We start from the raw sequence: 16,432 nt of genomic DNA on the forward strand, positions 1-16,432 counted from the left end.
AACTGTATGAGGTTCAACAAGGCCTAGTGCCGGGTCCTGCACTTGGGTCACAACAACCCCATGCAACGCTACAGGCTGGGGGAGGAGTGGCTGGAGAGCTGCCTGGCAGAAAAGGACCTGGGGGTGTTGGTTGACAGCCGCCTGAACATGAGCCAGCAGTGTGCTCAGGTGGCCAAGAGGGCCAATGGCATCCTGGCTTGCATCAGGAATAGTGTGGCCAGCAGGACCAGGGAGGTGATAGTGCCCCTGTACTCAGCACTGGTGAGGCCGCACCTCGAGTACTGTGTTCAGTTTTGGGCCCCTCACTACAAGAAGGACATTGAGGTGCTGGAGCGTGTCCAGAGGAGGGCAACGAAGTTGGTGAAGGGTCTAGAGAAGAGGTCATATGAGGAATGGCTGAGGGAGCTGGGCTTGTTTAGTTTGGAGAAGAGGAGGCTGAGGGGAGACCTTATTGCTCTCTACAACTGCCTAAAAGGAGGTTGTAGCAAGGTGGGGGTCGGTCTCTTCTCCCAAGTAACAAGCGATAGGATGAGAGGAAATGGCCTCAAGCTGCACCAGGGGAAGTTTAGATTGGATATTAGGAAAAACTTCTTAACCGAAAGGGTAGTCAGGCATTGGATCAGGCTGCCCTGGGAAGTGGTTGAGTCCCCATCCCTGGAGGTATTTAAAAGACATGTAAACGTGGTGCTTGAGGACATGGTTTAGTGGTGGACTTGGCAGTGCTAGGTTAATGGTTGGACTCAATGATCTTAAGGGTCTTTTCCAACCTTAACGATTCTATGATTCTAACAGTTTCCTAAAGCTTGGGTGAGTATACCTGGAAACACACACACCAAATTCAAAATACACAAGCAAGTTTGGCTTACCCTATCTTACCAGCTGTATATTTATAAATTCATACTTAGAGGAAACAGGTGTTGGATTTAACAGAATTACATGCTAAGTTTGGAAACACTGCAAAATATTTTTGAAATAAAGATATTCGAATGTATCAGGAGCTCTCCAGTTTTGCTTATTCCAAACATTTCAATTAAAGAAAATAAACAGACAAACTTCATTTCAGTTCCTACCAGCCAGAGCTGCATCCTCATCACTTTCTGATCCATATTGCAATGCCATGGTTATTGCTGATAAACGATCCCCTTGGGCTGATCTTTTGTTACTATAAAAAAAGAAAAAAAAAATGTGCAAAATTAAAAAAAAGGGTTATGTTAACCATTAACAATCACCCAGAGTGTGTAAGTAAACAAGTGAAGCTCATGACTGTTGCCTACATTACTAGGAACACAGACATGACTATGCAAGAAAAGACTAGAGTCCTCAACAAGGGAAACTGTTGACAATCCATGAGTCTGCCTCTGTAAGAGGCGGTCCATCAAACTGAAAAACTGGACACACAATCAGAAAGCCAGAGCTCAAGCTATGTGTCCTATTTTGAACACTTGAGTATTTGAATTATTGGCGGAGAAGGGGGATGATAACAAGTCCCTCCCAGTTAATACCTTTTTTATTTGATCCTATTTTATAGGGATTTGTCTACATGCAGGAATTCAGCACGCTGTAAGTTCTATATGCTGTGTTCCCTCATTCTCCCACCCCATCTTAGGCATTTTCAGCACACAGAGTGCCTGTATGTGAAGCAGCTTCCCCTGCTTTCTAGGTGGAGTAAATCAGTGTCCACGCGGGCTATGGCCTCACAAAGACTTCTTCAGCGTCTCTCTCTTCCTCCCTTTTGTCCCAAAGCTGGGGCACGGCATTTCGTACCTACACTGTAGGCTATGCCTGACAATCTGCTTTTTTACTAGGTCAGCTCTTTAGGTACCTCCAGCAAGGGGCTCAACCTTGCCCTGTGGGAGCAAAGTGAAGACTGGAAAAAAGCAGATGGGTTGCTTAAAATGACACCAACTCTGTACAAATGCTCAATCCCTTAAAGACCCTTGCAGCTGCTGTGTTAAACCATGGTTTCAGAGTATACATGCAGGGAATTAGCCAGGGGTAGTACTGTTGCAAGACAGTAACCCACAGACTGTAGACACGAGACCTCTGCTAGGTACCAAAATTCTCAATTGATGACTGCAAGAACAAACCAGAAAGCCTCTAGTAATCCAGTCTACCCAGCAAGTGTGCCATAAATGAATCCCAAATGCAATACTTTCTTTTTACAGGCTTCATATTGTTCTTCAGAACATTTCTAAGGAAATAATTGCACACAAAGTATTTCACGACAGGTGTTTTGAAATGTTAAATATAAAATCAAACATGGAAGAGTAATTATGGCAAAGTAACTTATTAAATCATACTTAATAGATATCTGACTGAAATATATCTGAATCTCAAATATTGAAGAGCAATCTCAACTAAAAAGAAAAAAAAAATTAAAATTTTAGTATTTCCATATGATGATGACCCAGCTTTTCCTCCAAGTCCACAATTTACTTACCGATAATATTTGTTAGAAGAATTTCTCTCATCACCAACACTGCCTTTACCCTGTGAGGAAGGATCTGTCAGCTTGGAAGCAGTCAAATTTGATGGAGTCCTTAAGGCAGAAGAGACAAGCCAAGGAAAGGGGAAAAAAAGAGGCCCACCTTAGACCCAAGAAAAGATGCAGCAAGGATAAAGCTTTTTACAGAATTACTTTGATAGATCAGCCAAAAGGTTCAGAGACAGATATAAAATGTTTTAAAGCTAAAAGTAATACTAAGATACTTTTAGTGCCCCAGCATTAATATTGATTTTGTTTATAAAGTCAGAGCAAGGATTAATAGCTATACACACAGCTCAGCCTACAATAGCAGTGAAAGCAGCCAACAAAATGTTCCTTAGCATCCAGATAAAGCTAATTATACAAATCCAATCATGTTTTATCAATACTTAACAAAATCACTGTCAAGTTGCTTGACAGTGCATATTGTCAAGCAACTTTGTCATTTATTTAAGGGAGGACAGTTAAATGCACCAACAAAGAGCAATTTATTATGACAAAGGATACAATGAACTCTGCGACAGAAAAGCATGATTTTTGACACAGAGGCAACATGTCTGTAGAACTTAGGTTAGTAGCGTTACAATGAATTTGAGCCTGATCCATCAATGACAAAGAAAAACAGACATAAATTCAGAAGAAAAATATAGTAAATTAACTTTAAATGAATTTATGGGGGTATTTTATCAAAATCATCAATAGGTAAAGGAGATCCCGCTTTGAGTTAATTAAGCAGTTAGGAATTTAAATAAAAAAAAATGATTCTGTGATGCAGATTCAGCAGAAAGAAACAAAAAAAGGAATAATGGTTCAATTAAAAAAAGCAACCAGTGAAATGCAGAAGAGCAGGTGAAAGGTTTGGTTTTCATGATGTTTTTCTTTCACCCCAAATTTTTTTGCATGCAGCCCAATATTACTGTAGCCTGTTTCAGGTATTATAATTTTTTTTTGCCAAGTTAGAGAAACAAAGAAGGCAGCTGTCAATTATTCTGACATTCAGCTTACTTCACAATTTGCAGGTCTATTGAGAACACAGTACATAAGAGAACAATATAGAATAAGGTAGCTGAGAAGTGGAAATGGGTCGGCAGTGCAAGAGAGGAATTCAGCTAACAAATATCAGTGTGATTTATCTGTCATCCCTTCTTATGCAAACAGCTTTATTTTGAAGAAAAACAGTTGAGCCTCAAAAGTAAACATGACACACACTTCTGACATCCTGAGCTTCATCAATGGCCAACACAGTGAGAAAAATAAAATAAAATCACAATTTAAACAGAAAACCTCTATGCTTATATGTAATTCTAGTTACTGCAAGGCAAACACATATGTACGTTCAGTGCCTGTAGAATCAAGGTCTTCTGGCACTACGCATACTTTTAAGAAGGAAAATTATTAAAATACGTGTCAGGAATTACTCCCTAATAGTATTTCTGCTTTTATATTTTTATATGCTCCAACAATGATTCACCCAAACATGGGAAGCATGCTAACTCTGAACAAATGAACCACAAAAACCAAACAGTAAAGACCAATCAGGTAACTTCCATTTCTTTCACATGTAATAATCTTAGGCAATACTTTTAATACGGACACCATCTACACATTTTTCAGACAACAAAAAAATTTAAACTGCCTTTCAGTAAAGTAAGGGAGTGATAATGTTCTCAGTTGTACCATACAAACCTTTGTAGGAAAGCACAGCAGCTATTTTCCAGCATCAAATACCAGCAAACAGCTCAAATACATAAAGAGAGGCCACCCTGTAAAGAGTTTGCTAACTCCTTGGATGACTTGCAAGATGTTGCTTTATTTTTTTAGAAAAATGACACAGCTCATACTGGCAAATAATATCTACCTACTTTTCAGTGTTACTCATACGTAAAAAGTTTATACAAGAATAAATTTAATTGCATTTCAGATAAGAAAATCTAAAATGACTGCATCACTTCTCTGCATCGCACGATGAACATGGATGTTCACAGGAAGAAAATGCTGTTTCCTAAATAAAATCATTCCATGAAACAAATAGAGCTATCAACAGTGTTTTATACCTGCCTGTTCAAGACCAAAACTATGCTTCACTGATTAACAAAGTCCAAATCTTCAGTGTCCTGTGCCTCTTTTCATGGCTAGAAATTGGTTTTCAAACAAGAGTTTATATAATGTGGACTTCCCTCTAAATAGCTGTTGCCTGATGTCTTGTTCCTGTGTTTCTGCCCCTCCCTAATTAACTGTGAGCTCTTATGTTTCAGCTCCTAAAAAGGTTCAAGAATATCCAGCATTTTCATAAAGCAAAGCACAACAAAGCACCTTGTTCCTCACTATTCCTTTTCGGTTATTAACTTCTAAACACATATGGTGGAAGTTGGCCATAGCTTAAGTTATAAAAGATCCACTGACACTGTTTTTCACAATCAAGTACATCACATAAATATTTCACCACAGAAGTATTTAAATAAAAAGTTTCCTTCCAAAAACTATTTTACAATTCATAACTTTTAAAACAACAATAAACTAAGTTTTCAAGCAATTATTTCCCACTGTATTCTCCACAGCAAAATTAAGGGAATGTCTATAGAGATTTTTATATGAAATTACAAAAAGAACTCTATTCGCAGTACCTGATTCGGAGACTTGACTTGGCCAGCTCACTGTGTTCAATTTCAGCCTTTTTCATATTAAATATTTTTTTAATTGCATTTGCATCCTGTCAATCAAAAGAATTTTTTTGTTTAATGTTGAAAGTGAAGAATGTTATAGTCAGGTATATCCATCTATCTAAAAATCTAAAACAAAAATTAAGGGGTTTTTACATTTAGATGTAAAACAATTTTGCATCAGAAATGCAAACACAGAACAAAGTCTTCCTGAAATACATCCACAGTAGCCTGTAAAAACTGAACTGAATAGCTGAGTAGCTTCAAGCTCATTTGTTGTCATATCCCTTAAAAAAAAATAAAAATCCACAATTTGCAAATATACACGAATACCACTTTGAACTGAACAGGGAAATTAGCTTCTGTGCCTTTGCCATCAAATAGTTACCACCATTACCGAGGTTTACAATGCTTGGTCTCTCTCATTCTACACCCATGGACTTGATACTTGGAGTAACAGTTCACAAAATAGAGATTACAAGTTTTGAGTGAGGTTACAAGTGTAAGTAATGCCGGTAGGAACTGAAACTACAATCTAAACAGAAGTGCAATTGGCAAAGTCCAAGAACCACTTACATAATAACATACATATACAAGGTGTCTCACTACAAAGCCCTTAAAAACCGAGCACACAAAAGACTAATTTACCACTGAAATTCTCTTACATCCAGAGTACATGGTAACAGCAATGTGATAATTTGTACATTTGACTCCGATTTTCAAGCTTATGATGAAAACCATAAACAGTTCCTGCAATCTGGAAAGAGACAACAACTGAGTACTACCACTATCACTTGTTTCAGCCACTTCCACTTCAATCACAACTACAGGGATCCTCCATTTCTCCAAAGAAGTTATGTAACTCATATCCTGAGATAAAATTTAATTGGAAATAATCACATACCTCAAGGAAAAAAAAAACATTACATGCACCCCAATTATACTAAAAGCAATATAAAAAAGGAAAAGCCACTAATAGCTATTTTTTAAGAAATGCAAACAGAGTCTTTAGGGCCTTATGCTAAAGATTCATTTAAGGATCAATCAGCACAGAAAGCAGTAAAGAAAATCTGAACTCAAATCAAACTATGAACAACTGAAACTAACCTTGAATACTTGTGATCCAGGCTCATTGTAGGTTTTGGCATTCTTTGCCAGAAGATCTATATCCTTGGCCATTGCATGAATGCTTTTGTAAGTTCCATTCTATGCAACAAAAAATAGAACTGGTTAAAGTGGCAATCTTCAGACAGCATGAGTGAAAAGCAAAGGGAATTCATATAGAATAAAGGGAACATTTATAGAAAAACAAGGACATAGTTATAAAGAGAACAGATAAGTATCTGGAAAAAGTCATCAAAAAAAAGTAACAAAAGTGCTAAGTCCTTGTAGTGCTTATGAATGCTAAGTAAAAGATTGAAAAAATACTTAAAGCGTTAGATTATCTTAATGTTGAAGGGTTCTGAAAAAATGTTATTTTACCTTTATTCTCTAGTTCAATTAGTCTATGTGCTATCCCTCACTATTATACAAAATGCTAGAACTACAGAACAATATTTCAAATAACTGGAGAAGTAAGATGAAAAATACATCAGTACAAAACATCTATTTATAGCACTAGAACAAAAGTACGTGATGATAATGCACGACCAAGCTTTAATACCTCAATGTTTTACATTAGCAGTACGTGCCAAGGAACTACTTTAAACCATTAAACATCAAGGAACCCAAGATATTCAGGCTCAATGCCAGCACACTACAGTTTACAATGCATGATCTGCAACACAGCTACTTCTGCAGCATTAACCCAGGACCGAACATTAAATCAGTATAGTGTTCAGATTTTTAAGTAGCAGGGGAAAAATACATTGCCTTTCCTACCGCCGTAAACTTTGGCTCCTAACGATTTTAGAATGCTTACTGTTAAACAAGTCTATACTATGACACATTAATAGGCTCATACTGTACCTGTATCCTTTGGGCAATAGTTTTAAGATCTATGGGCTCCTTTATTATTGCATAATAATCTGGGTATTGCTGGAAAACAAAAATAATTCATGTGTTACTATAAATAGTCACAAAGCTATTGTTCCAATAGCTCATAGCATGAGCTATTAGATGAATTGCAGATAAGAACAGCATAAGCTTCATAAACATAGCACTAGGCTTCAATTTGGGCAAGCCAGATCATAAGGCAGATACAAGGAATTATAATTCATCAGTAAACTGACATAAAGGAACAGCTCTGTCTGAAAGCCAAATATGCGGTGATGATCTTCAGAGTATGTGTTTTGCTGGTTAAACTTGTTACACCACACTCTGAAACAGAACAGCGAAATCAGACGTATTTAAAAAAATTAAAGACTCTGCACCAAAAGACCCCAATTAACTAAACTGACAGAACAGGGCAAGCCCCAATCTGCAATGAAGGGCTGGGAATGAGAGGGTAGGAGCAAAGAAGGGAGGGAAGCTCTGAAAACAGCTGGAGTTTGCCACTGATGAGACAGTAACGGCGAACTGCATCCTGAGTGTGCCCATCATGGCGTACACAATCAGTTACATAAATGTCCGGGTTTCCAACTTAGAACACAACCAATATTATTAAAATGCCCACCACTTTAGAAGGAAGTTTCTGGAACAGTTCACTTATGAGGCGTCCTGATGGGTTTGTGGCAACAGCTACAGCTTCAAGAAGCTGTTCAAGAATTTCCTTCAGGTATCCTGGAGATGACTAACATAAGAAATGAAATCACAAAGAGTTTTAATAGCAGCCATAGTGGAGTGCTTCAAGCTGCACTGAAATATATGAATTTACTTTTCAAAGACAGAAAAAAGTCAGCTATAAAACATGGATGCAACTTTTGAAAACAACATTGTTTATCCATTTAGGTAAAGCATATGAGAAAACCTTAATTTCACACTTACACTGCAGACTGTCAGACATATATTACGTATTGTTAGAATAGACGTGGTTGTCAACATTAATGAAAACATGCATCCCAACATCACAAAAAACAGACAAGCCCAAACTTCCTATTATATCTGGCTTATAAAACACTCCATGAACAGCTGCACTAACTGAAGGGGACACACACTGGAAAACAGTGTCATTAGACATGAAGCTGGCTCGCATCAAACCTCAATGCGGGGATGATACCAAGCACACATCATATTAGTTTCAACTAAACCAGAACCACATTTTATCCATATCAGAAAACCTCATAACTTTTTTTTGCTAGACAAAAAGTGAAACACACATACAATGCTGTGAAATTATTAACTAATAAACTTGTATAAGAAATAGCTTTTGGGGCATAATTTAACTATGAAAAGACTTAATGCTTTTCCACATATGGCGGCCAATCTGCCTCTCAGAGTCAGCTGACATACACAGCCATGGCTTCCTCTAACTGCAGCTGCCATGCCCACACTTACTAATTCAGAATTTGTGCCTTGATTGTCATGTCCTTCCTCATCTTCATCTTCCTCCTCAGCATCACCTTTTTGAACAAATTCATTTTTTGTGCGCAAATACAACTCCCATAATTTGCAGGCAGCTTTATATTCAGGAGAATCAGGCTGCAAAAAAAAAATTCAAACATTCTACTCAAAATTCAGATCGTTCTTATATGAAGGAAATTTATAAATTATTAGTTGAAAGGTACTAAATGCATTAAATAAATAATAGAAAACCTGGGAAATCGCTGCTTCAGCCGTTCTTCAATAGAGATGTTAAGAATCGCAATAAGCACTAGAAAATACAACCTCCTATCACTCCAAAGCATCTAAGTCTTTCAATAAAATTACTTGGGTTGAGGCTTGGACGAGCCTATTAGATGAATCTGCAGAAGTCATCAGGTTTTGTTGCAGCGTAACACTACTGGTATTTAAAATAGACTGAATATCAGTATGCCAGAAATGTGATATAAGCCAATACTGCCGCCATTGTGCGGCACTTGAAAATTAATTTCTATGGAAGAAGAATGCCAATAAATGTGCCAATATCTTTGAAAGCACTGCAATGACTTATACCCTTCCATAACTCAGAATTAACTGTGAAATTCCAAAGAACTTGACAACATGCCACCATCTGGGTACACATCTAGGTATATTTTTTTGGAAGAGCTAGAAGCATTAGTCAGCAAATTAAGTTTTGTAAATACTGAGTTGTTGTGGCAGACAAGCATGTGCCTATTAACATTACCACTTAAGAACATAACCCAGAAAAAAGACTGCTTTTCCACTCTTTTGTATTTTTCTTTCCCTTTCCTCTGTCACTTAACCTCTATTTCAGGTATTCCTGCAGATATGTAACCTTATTACTGCCGATTACACTCTTCTTCACTCTCTCAGCCTCTGACAGCTTGTAATACAAATGAGAAACCAACACGAGAACTATTCTTAAGCTTACCTTATTAGGTTTAAATATTCTCAAGACATTAGATGAGGTGTTAATTACGAGGAACAGATTTAAAGGGTATTCTGCTCCACTAGCTTGCTTCCTTCTATATAAATGCAAGATGCTCAAAAGTGTAAGACTTGAACTGAAATACTGAAAACCCAAAGGTTTCCATTCTAATCTAGCATTGCCAATAAAACATCTGCTGCAATAAAGACCTTGACAATGAATCAGCCATCCCTGTGTTATATCACCATTGGAACTGCCACGGATAAGGTAAAAGATGAAAAAAGAAGAGGTTATGTTTGTGTGCCATACCTCCAGCTCACAACTCCATATTTCTCTGGAAATGTCAACATTCCTTCATCCTAGAACGATGGCTACCTATTTCTATTCTACAGGCAAGATTTTTACGATACAGGCATAATTTTGAGTCCACTATTCTGTAGGCAAAGGCAGCACACATTTTGTAAAACTCTAAGCATTCTTTCCTGCCATCAAGTCCTTCTCCCTCATGTAGAAACCGTGAAAAAGCCAACATTAATGGGCAAGTGCCTTGCAAAGCTTCAGGATTACACAATGAATTTGGAAGTCTTTGTACTTTTTCTACTGTAACCAGAATGTGCATATGCATTAAGCCATAAATCTGAGTGTTTTTCAAAAAGCTACACGCCACACAAACGTAAACAAAATAAACATTGCTTTTCTGAATGTCACCTGGTTACACTGGTTGGGTTATTCAGAAAGCAGTCATTTAAATCACCTCCAAAGTCAAAGACATATGAAAGGTAATATTAGCAGTTTTAGATTTGCTGCATCATCTCAGGCACTACATACAATTTCACTGGTTTATGTATTTAACATAGCCTTCCATTAAATGAGATTAATCCAATTTTTTCCTACTTCCTTATGGCAACTGCAACAAAAAACATTAACATTTAAAATAAAACATATACCCAGTTTGGGGAAACGGACATGGGGGTTGCACCATTGATGAAATACGTCATCACATACACTCACAATCGATCATCACTGACCATGATAATCAATGTGCTTTTCTTTCATGTTATTAAGTGGCCGATGGAAGAGAAAGATTCAACACTCCTACTGCATGCCTGCTGTTATTTATAAACTCTTTTTCTACTTCAATAGGTCACACAGAGTGTGTTGTAAAATGGGAGGTCTTTGATAGAAGAATATTTTTCTCAGTTTACACCTCTATTTTTGCTTTCTCTCTCTTTTGGAAAACTACATGAAGACCCTCCCCACATTATTTTATAGTTTTCCACAGAAAAATTGCTATAGTAGGACATCATACACAGATATGGTCAAACCTTATGGAAATGCATGCAATGTGTGCTGTTCCCTTACCAATAATAAAGGCTAAAGTGAAAAGTTTTTTGACCAAACCAAGGAAGAACTTGAACATATCTCTACCACTTTTACAATGAATTTGAGCCTTTATATGTTTTTTCCTCACCTTATAGTAAGCCTTCGCGTTGTTAAAGAGAAGCTGAAAATCAGCAGTCAGCACGTTCACATCATCATATTCCTCCATCTTTAGCTTTTGTTGGATTTTCATTAAATCGATTGGCTGAGAAACCACTTCATAATAATCTGGCTGATTTCTGTTGCAATGACAAAAACAGGCATTATATTCCAAGCAGTTAAACCAAAACCACAGCACTAAAGTTTGTACGTGTCTATGACTAAATAAAACAAAGAACATTCCAACACATTTTTGTTGCAGCTAAAAGATCTGGACAGTGGTCTATTTGCAGGCTTACTTTATTACATGTTCTGTTATCATCCTCAATTTTCTGAGCTTAAGATAAAATTCAGTCTCTTACTTTATCTGCTGCATTTTCAAGGGTCGCTTCTATTCATCTTCCCAAGACATGCCCTTAGTATTACATTCCACCACTTATGTGGAATATTTTATAGTCAAAGACATAGATGTTCTAGGCAGGTGTCCAAGAAACATTTTAAATTAATTCAGTGTATCCGTTTTTGACTAAAAAAGGGCACCAATGTTAGCATGTCCCATTGAATAATTACATCGAATACTCGGATCAACCACTGGTGTGAAACTATGACAAATTTAGCTTAAATTTTTCACAGCTATTAATGCTGAAGTATTCTTCAATATCCACTTACTCCCTGATTAAATCTCAGGTTCAAGGCTTAACCAGAACCACAATCTTACCTTCGCTTCGGTGCCCTAATGAAAAGCTCACAAAGGAGCCTGCCCTGTTCATCTTTGTAATCTCTGATGGTGTTGTAAAGTTCATGGCATACAGCAATCTAAAATGCAAGAACAATAAAGTAATGAAAAAGGAGAAAATTTTAAGGAGGTAACAAATCAAAGCCTGCTTACAATGGGAAAGACAAGCTGCCAATCCACAGCGCGCTCTAAAGCAGAAGTGTGAAGAAACTGGTGGATCTCATACATCAGAATGATACCTGACAAATATGCCAGAATTTAATTTATTTTTTTGAACATAGGGAGCTTTCTTTCAATGCTAATTCTAAGTAAAACACCCAAAATGTAAATTAATTCAGTACAATTCTCTCAGAGTTACAGACATCTAAAACAACGACGGGGGTTCTTCTGCCCTGCAATTAATTAAAATTAGACTGTTAACTCAAAGGCATAACAGAGACATTGTACACTTCAGCAATCACTGCCTGTGCCGTTCCCCACTTATCTCTCCCTGTGTTTGCTATTCAAACACAGCTCTCAACTTCTGCATGTGATGATTTCAGCTCCTTCTCCAACATCCTTCCATCTGCTAAAATCATCAGCAAAAAAAAGAAAAGCAGGAAAAGGAAAATGGGAAAGAAAAAGATGAAAATGGGGAGACAAGAACAAGCCAAAGCTGAATGAGATCCTAAACAAGCTTAGCCAAGGCAGCAACAGATTCAGGGCCAGTGTATATGTACTACATATGATCATCCATTTTACAATCCAGCATTTCCCAGACAGGGATACGGTATTCCCAAGAAAAAAAGTTGTGCATAATAAGAAGGTACTAACAGGATCTACAGTTGGGAGATTGGAAAGTCTCCTCCTCTTTCTGCTTGGGCCTGGTATATTCGTGGAGTGGTGGCTGTCATCAAAGTCTCCTCCGCTGACACTGCTGGAAGGCGAGGTAGCTCTTCGCCTCTTGGAACCCATGGAATCCAACTTCTTCTATAATGAAGAGAGATGTTCTTAAACTCATGGCATTGCATCCAAACTCCCTGGTGAGAGCTAACGACAAAGCTAGCAATGCTTTAGGATGAGTCACATACATTTGTTATACACTACAGTTCAATTAAGCCATATATCTAAACACCAGCTTTCTGAGAATTGGCAGGAGCAAAGGGAAATCAAAATGGTCCTACAGTTTTATAGTCACTGATTACAGCAATGTCAGAAAGCCTAGGGCTCACAGTGATGAAGATGAATTAAGCAGCTCTTACTAGCATACCTTCTTAAACTATCTACATTTTGATACCTCATCCCATGCATGATAACTAAGTGAGAACTGCTGTTTTAAAGGAAAGAGCTGCACAGAGACAAGTGCTCAGTTCTGGTGTAAAAACACATCATTCCATGCCAAACTAAAAACAAACAAACAAACAACCCAAACAAACAAAAAAAACCATGAACAAAACAAATTACAAACTAAAATTCAAATGGCTACTGAATACCTTGTCTTAGATTCAAGCCAAAAAAAGGTCTGGACCATCGCGTGACCTACCACTCCCCCTTTATGTGTAGGATGAATGGCTCAATCATCAAGAAGTAGGAAAAGCAACCTCCTTTTTTGTATTAATAAATGGAAAACTATGGCCAAACAGTGACAAATGAATAACCACCATCCAACAACTATGGTGATTTACAGAAGAAGTTGTTGGCTCTTTCCCAACTTCCAGTGACAGCATCATAAAAATATCTTTATTTGTAGCTGTCTCAAAGGCTGGAGACAGAACAGATGCATCTATCCCAGCCTACACCCATTTTCCAACCAAATCACGGAATTTCCTCTAGGAAGCATTCGGTTGATTTACAAGGTATGGCAGCACAACATAACCATATCAGAGCATTTATGTTAGAGACAGAATTAATTTCAAGCACACAAATGAGATGAATAAGGCAGGAATAATTAAGTTAGGATAAAGAAAAGCAAAAGCCTAAGGCAGAGAAATGGAGAGAATGGTGCACATACAATCAATAATTTACCAGATTTACCAGAGTACAACCAGCACCTCGAAAAGCCAGTCTCCTCATAGTGTCTGATGGCCAAGTACAGATACTGGGAGAAGATAACACTCTAAGAGCAGCAAATCAGCAATGGTGTTAGTACAGTCAAAACTGGAAGACAAGAAAAAGGAAAGAGAGAGAGAGAAGAAAATTGAGAGTAGATATAGATTGATAGATAATTAAATAGTAATAGTAAATATAATATAGATAAAGAATAAAATCAAAGAATAAATTAAATAATTACAGTGACAGAGAGAAAAGCAAGAAACAGAAGGTAACTTTTTTTAGCCTAGCAGAAACTCTACAAAGTAATTTTGTACACAGAATGCTAGACATTTCTGTCATTTTTACAGTAAAAACACACTTCTCTAATGTTCCTGAATACATATTACAGATTTCACAGCCACTTGCAAGAGAATGATTCATCAAGCATAGCAGGGAGTAAACATAAGCGATATATGATCTGAGAGTAAAAACCAGAAAGCAGTAAAACTTACAGAATGCAAAGTAGTACAGTGCTTATAACAATAAGACAATAATTTTTAAGGTCAATAAACATTTAATAAACTCTCTAGTGATTATGTACCTCCAGTCTTCAGAGCAGATTTTTATCCTCACAAGTTAGCAACATTAAGGATCCAGCCATATAGGTTCACGAAAGATATACCTGTTTCAATTTCTAAGCAGTCTCCAAGTCCGATTTTTTTCAGAAATTCCATGCAAAATGTACAGAACCATTTTATGGCAAAATGATTGCTTTGATTTAGTTCATACAACCACTGTCTTCAATAAAACCCCAGAGAGATTGTTTTCCTGTTCAGTATTCTGGACATTTTCATAACACGCACATGCAGAGAGTCTTTGTGCTTTATTAGCAGGCAATTCATCTCAGGAATGGACAAGCAGCCTGTTGCTTTTGGCACTGCCTCCAACTTTTATCTGAGAGCTACAGTGTCAAATGGCTAACACCAGGCGCGTACTGATGGGGAGGCTGCTAGAAAACACAAGTTCTTGGTTGTGAAAGGAAGGCAGGAGGGACTACTGGAATCAATAATTCTGGTTCACTCAGGACCCCAAAAGTACACTCAGTCCAATCCCATCCTGAAATAAAGGTTTGGGGAGCCCCCAACCAGCACCTGCCTGCAAACTGCATATAGGCTTCTCCACATCCGTTATCTGAGGCACATGTGCTGCGGCTCTCAGCCATACGCAAACGCCAATGTACACCTGTACAATCAAAACACCTGGCCATTCTATATGCAGCCTCCAAAAACATTTTTCTCCTCTAATAACCGAGAATGGTGCAAAACACCTATCATGGTCTGAACAACATCATGAATACTCAGTGAGAGAACTGCTTACGTGAAACTCCTACCAAATGTCAGGCTCCACTTTCTTCTGCAATGTAGCTGCTAGCTCACAAGACTCTCAACAGTCACACCAGGAATCTCCAGTCACACCAAGAATCTCCACCGCTACAAACAAGTCATCTGCTGTGCAACAGGAGCTTGGGCATCTTCTTAATAATTGCTCAGATTGCCCATAAAAATGTCACATAACCGTAGACATCTCTATAAGAAATGCTTTGGCCCTTACTAATATGCACATATACTAATATATACACAAGAGGTGGAAGATTGCCTTTCCTGAAAGCTGTACTACCGATCACCACAAGTATTACCCAGCCTGACCTCATTAAATGAGCAGTTTTTACATGCATTTGAGATAACGCGCTTAAAACAAGCCAAGGAGGTTCTAGCACACATTTCATTTTCTGCCTCCAAGTAGGAAAAAGCTAAAAGTCGACAGATACCACGGAAAGTATTTTATCATTATTGGGATCTCCCACGTTTCAACAGAAATACTCAATAAATCATGGTAAATTTAGCAATCGGAGCATGGGAGGAACGCACAGCCAGAATTTCCCCCAATTACTGATCATACTGAAACCAGCTACAACATGGGAAAAGGGGGACGGCAGCAGCCAGACACTACAAAAGGACAAAGTTGGTGAAGAAGTGAGAGGCACAGCACATCGATCGTTTTATCAACACTGGGACAAGAAACAAAGAGGCAAAACACGTAGTTTCCCCAAAGCGTCCCGCAGGCGGGCCCCTGCCTGCACCCGGCTCGCCCCCCGCCCGCTTTACGAGGTTATTGCTGGCCGGAGAAGAAGCAAAGACAAACACCTTTTCGGGCACCGGACCAGCCTGTGCCCTCACGGCCTGACAGGACGACGTCCCCTCCCCGGCCCGCGCTGCCACCCACCCCGGGCAGGACTCGCTCCGGAGGCCCCGGGAGCGGCCCCGCCGCCGGCCCTCGGCCACCCGCCCGCCGTGCGGCCGCCGTCACCGCTGCGAGCTCGGCCCGGTGACGGGACGGGGCGCTGGGGGCGGCGGGTGGGGACGGCACGGCGGGGAGGACACCGCGGGGAGGTCCGAGGGAGGCTCCGCAGCCGGCGGGGTCGGGACGCCGGCGAGGGACAGCGACACCGCGGGGGCCGCGGCAGGGCGGCCCGCGCCCAGGGCCGGGGCCGCCGCGGGAGGCGGGGACGGGGGAGGTGACAGGAGGAGGCGGAGGGGCTCGGCGCCCCCGGGCCCGGCGCGGGGCCCGCCGTGGCGGAGCTGCTGCGCGGCCGG

The 16,432-nt window shown here is 39.2% G+C and overlaps 1 protein-coding gene across 21 annotated transcripts in view; it reads right to left on the minus strand.

Moving 5' to 3' along the window:
- PBRM1 (polybromo 1) overlaps window positions 1-16,432 on the minus strand; it is a 70,760-nt gene that overhangs the window by 54,096 nt on the left and 232 nt on the right. For 3 of the 21 annotated variants that reach the window (XM_087744550.1, XM_087744546.1, XM_087744535.1), the window contains exons 2-12: window positions 13,782-13,904; window positions 12,582-12,737; window positions 11,751-11,848; window positions 11,025-11,172; window positions 8,581-8,724; window positions 7,760-7,876; window positions 7,114-7,182; window positions 6,253-6,351; window positions 5,110-5,195; window positions 2,441-2,539; window positions 1,071-1,162 (exon numbers count right to left, since the gene is read on the minus strand). In XM_087744550.1, coding sequence (XP_087600676.1) covers window positions 1,071-1,162; window positions 2,441-2,539; window positions 5,110-5,195; window positions 6,253-6,351; window positions 7,114-7,182; window positions 7,760-7,876; window positions 8,581-8,724; window positions 11,025-11,172; window positions 11,751-11,848; window positions 12,582-12,737; window positions 13,782-13,820 — 1,147 coding nt within the window. In that variant the 5' untranslated portion in view covers window positions 13,821-13,904. Of the gene's footprint in view, window positions 1-1,070; window positions 1,163-2,440; window positions 2,540-5,109; window positions 5,196-6,252; window positions 6,352-7,113; window positions 7,183-7,759; window positions 7,877-8,580; window positions 8,725-11,024; window positions 11,173-11,750; window positions 11,849-12,581; window positions 12,738-13,772; window positions 13,905-15,982; window positions 16,189-16,432 lie in introns of those variants that run through there. The other 18 variants (XM_087744551.1, XM_087744536.1, XM_087744549.1 and 15 more) reach the window with 15 other exon arrangements.

This window comes from Nipponia nippon, unplaced genomic scaffold (genome assembly GCF_047370975.1).
Source record: "Nipponia nippon isolate SJK-2023a ecotype South Korea unplaced genomic scaffold, ASM4737097v1 scaffold_9, whole genome shotgun sequence".
Classification (NCBI taxonomy): domain Eukaryota; kingdom Metazoa; phylum Chordata; class Aves; order Pelecaniformes; family Threskiornithidae; genus Nipponia; species Nipponia nippon.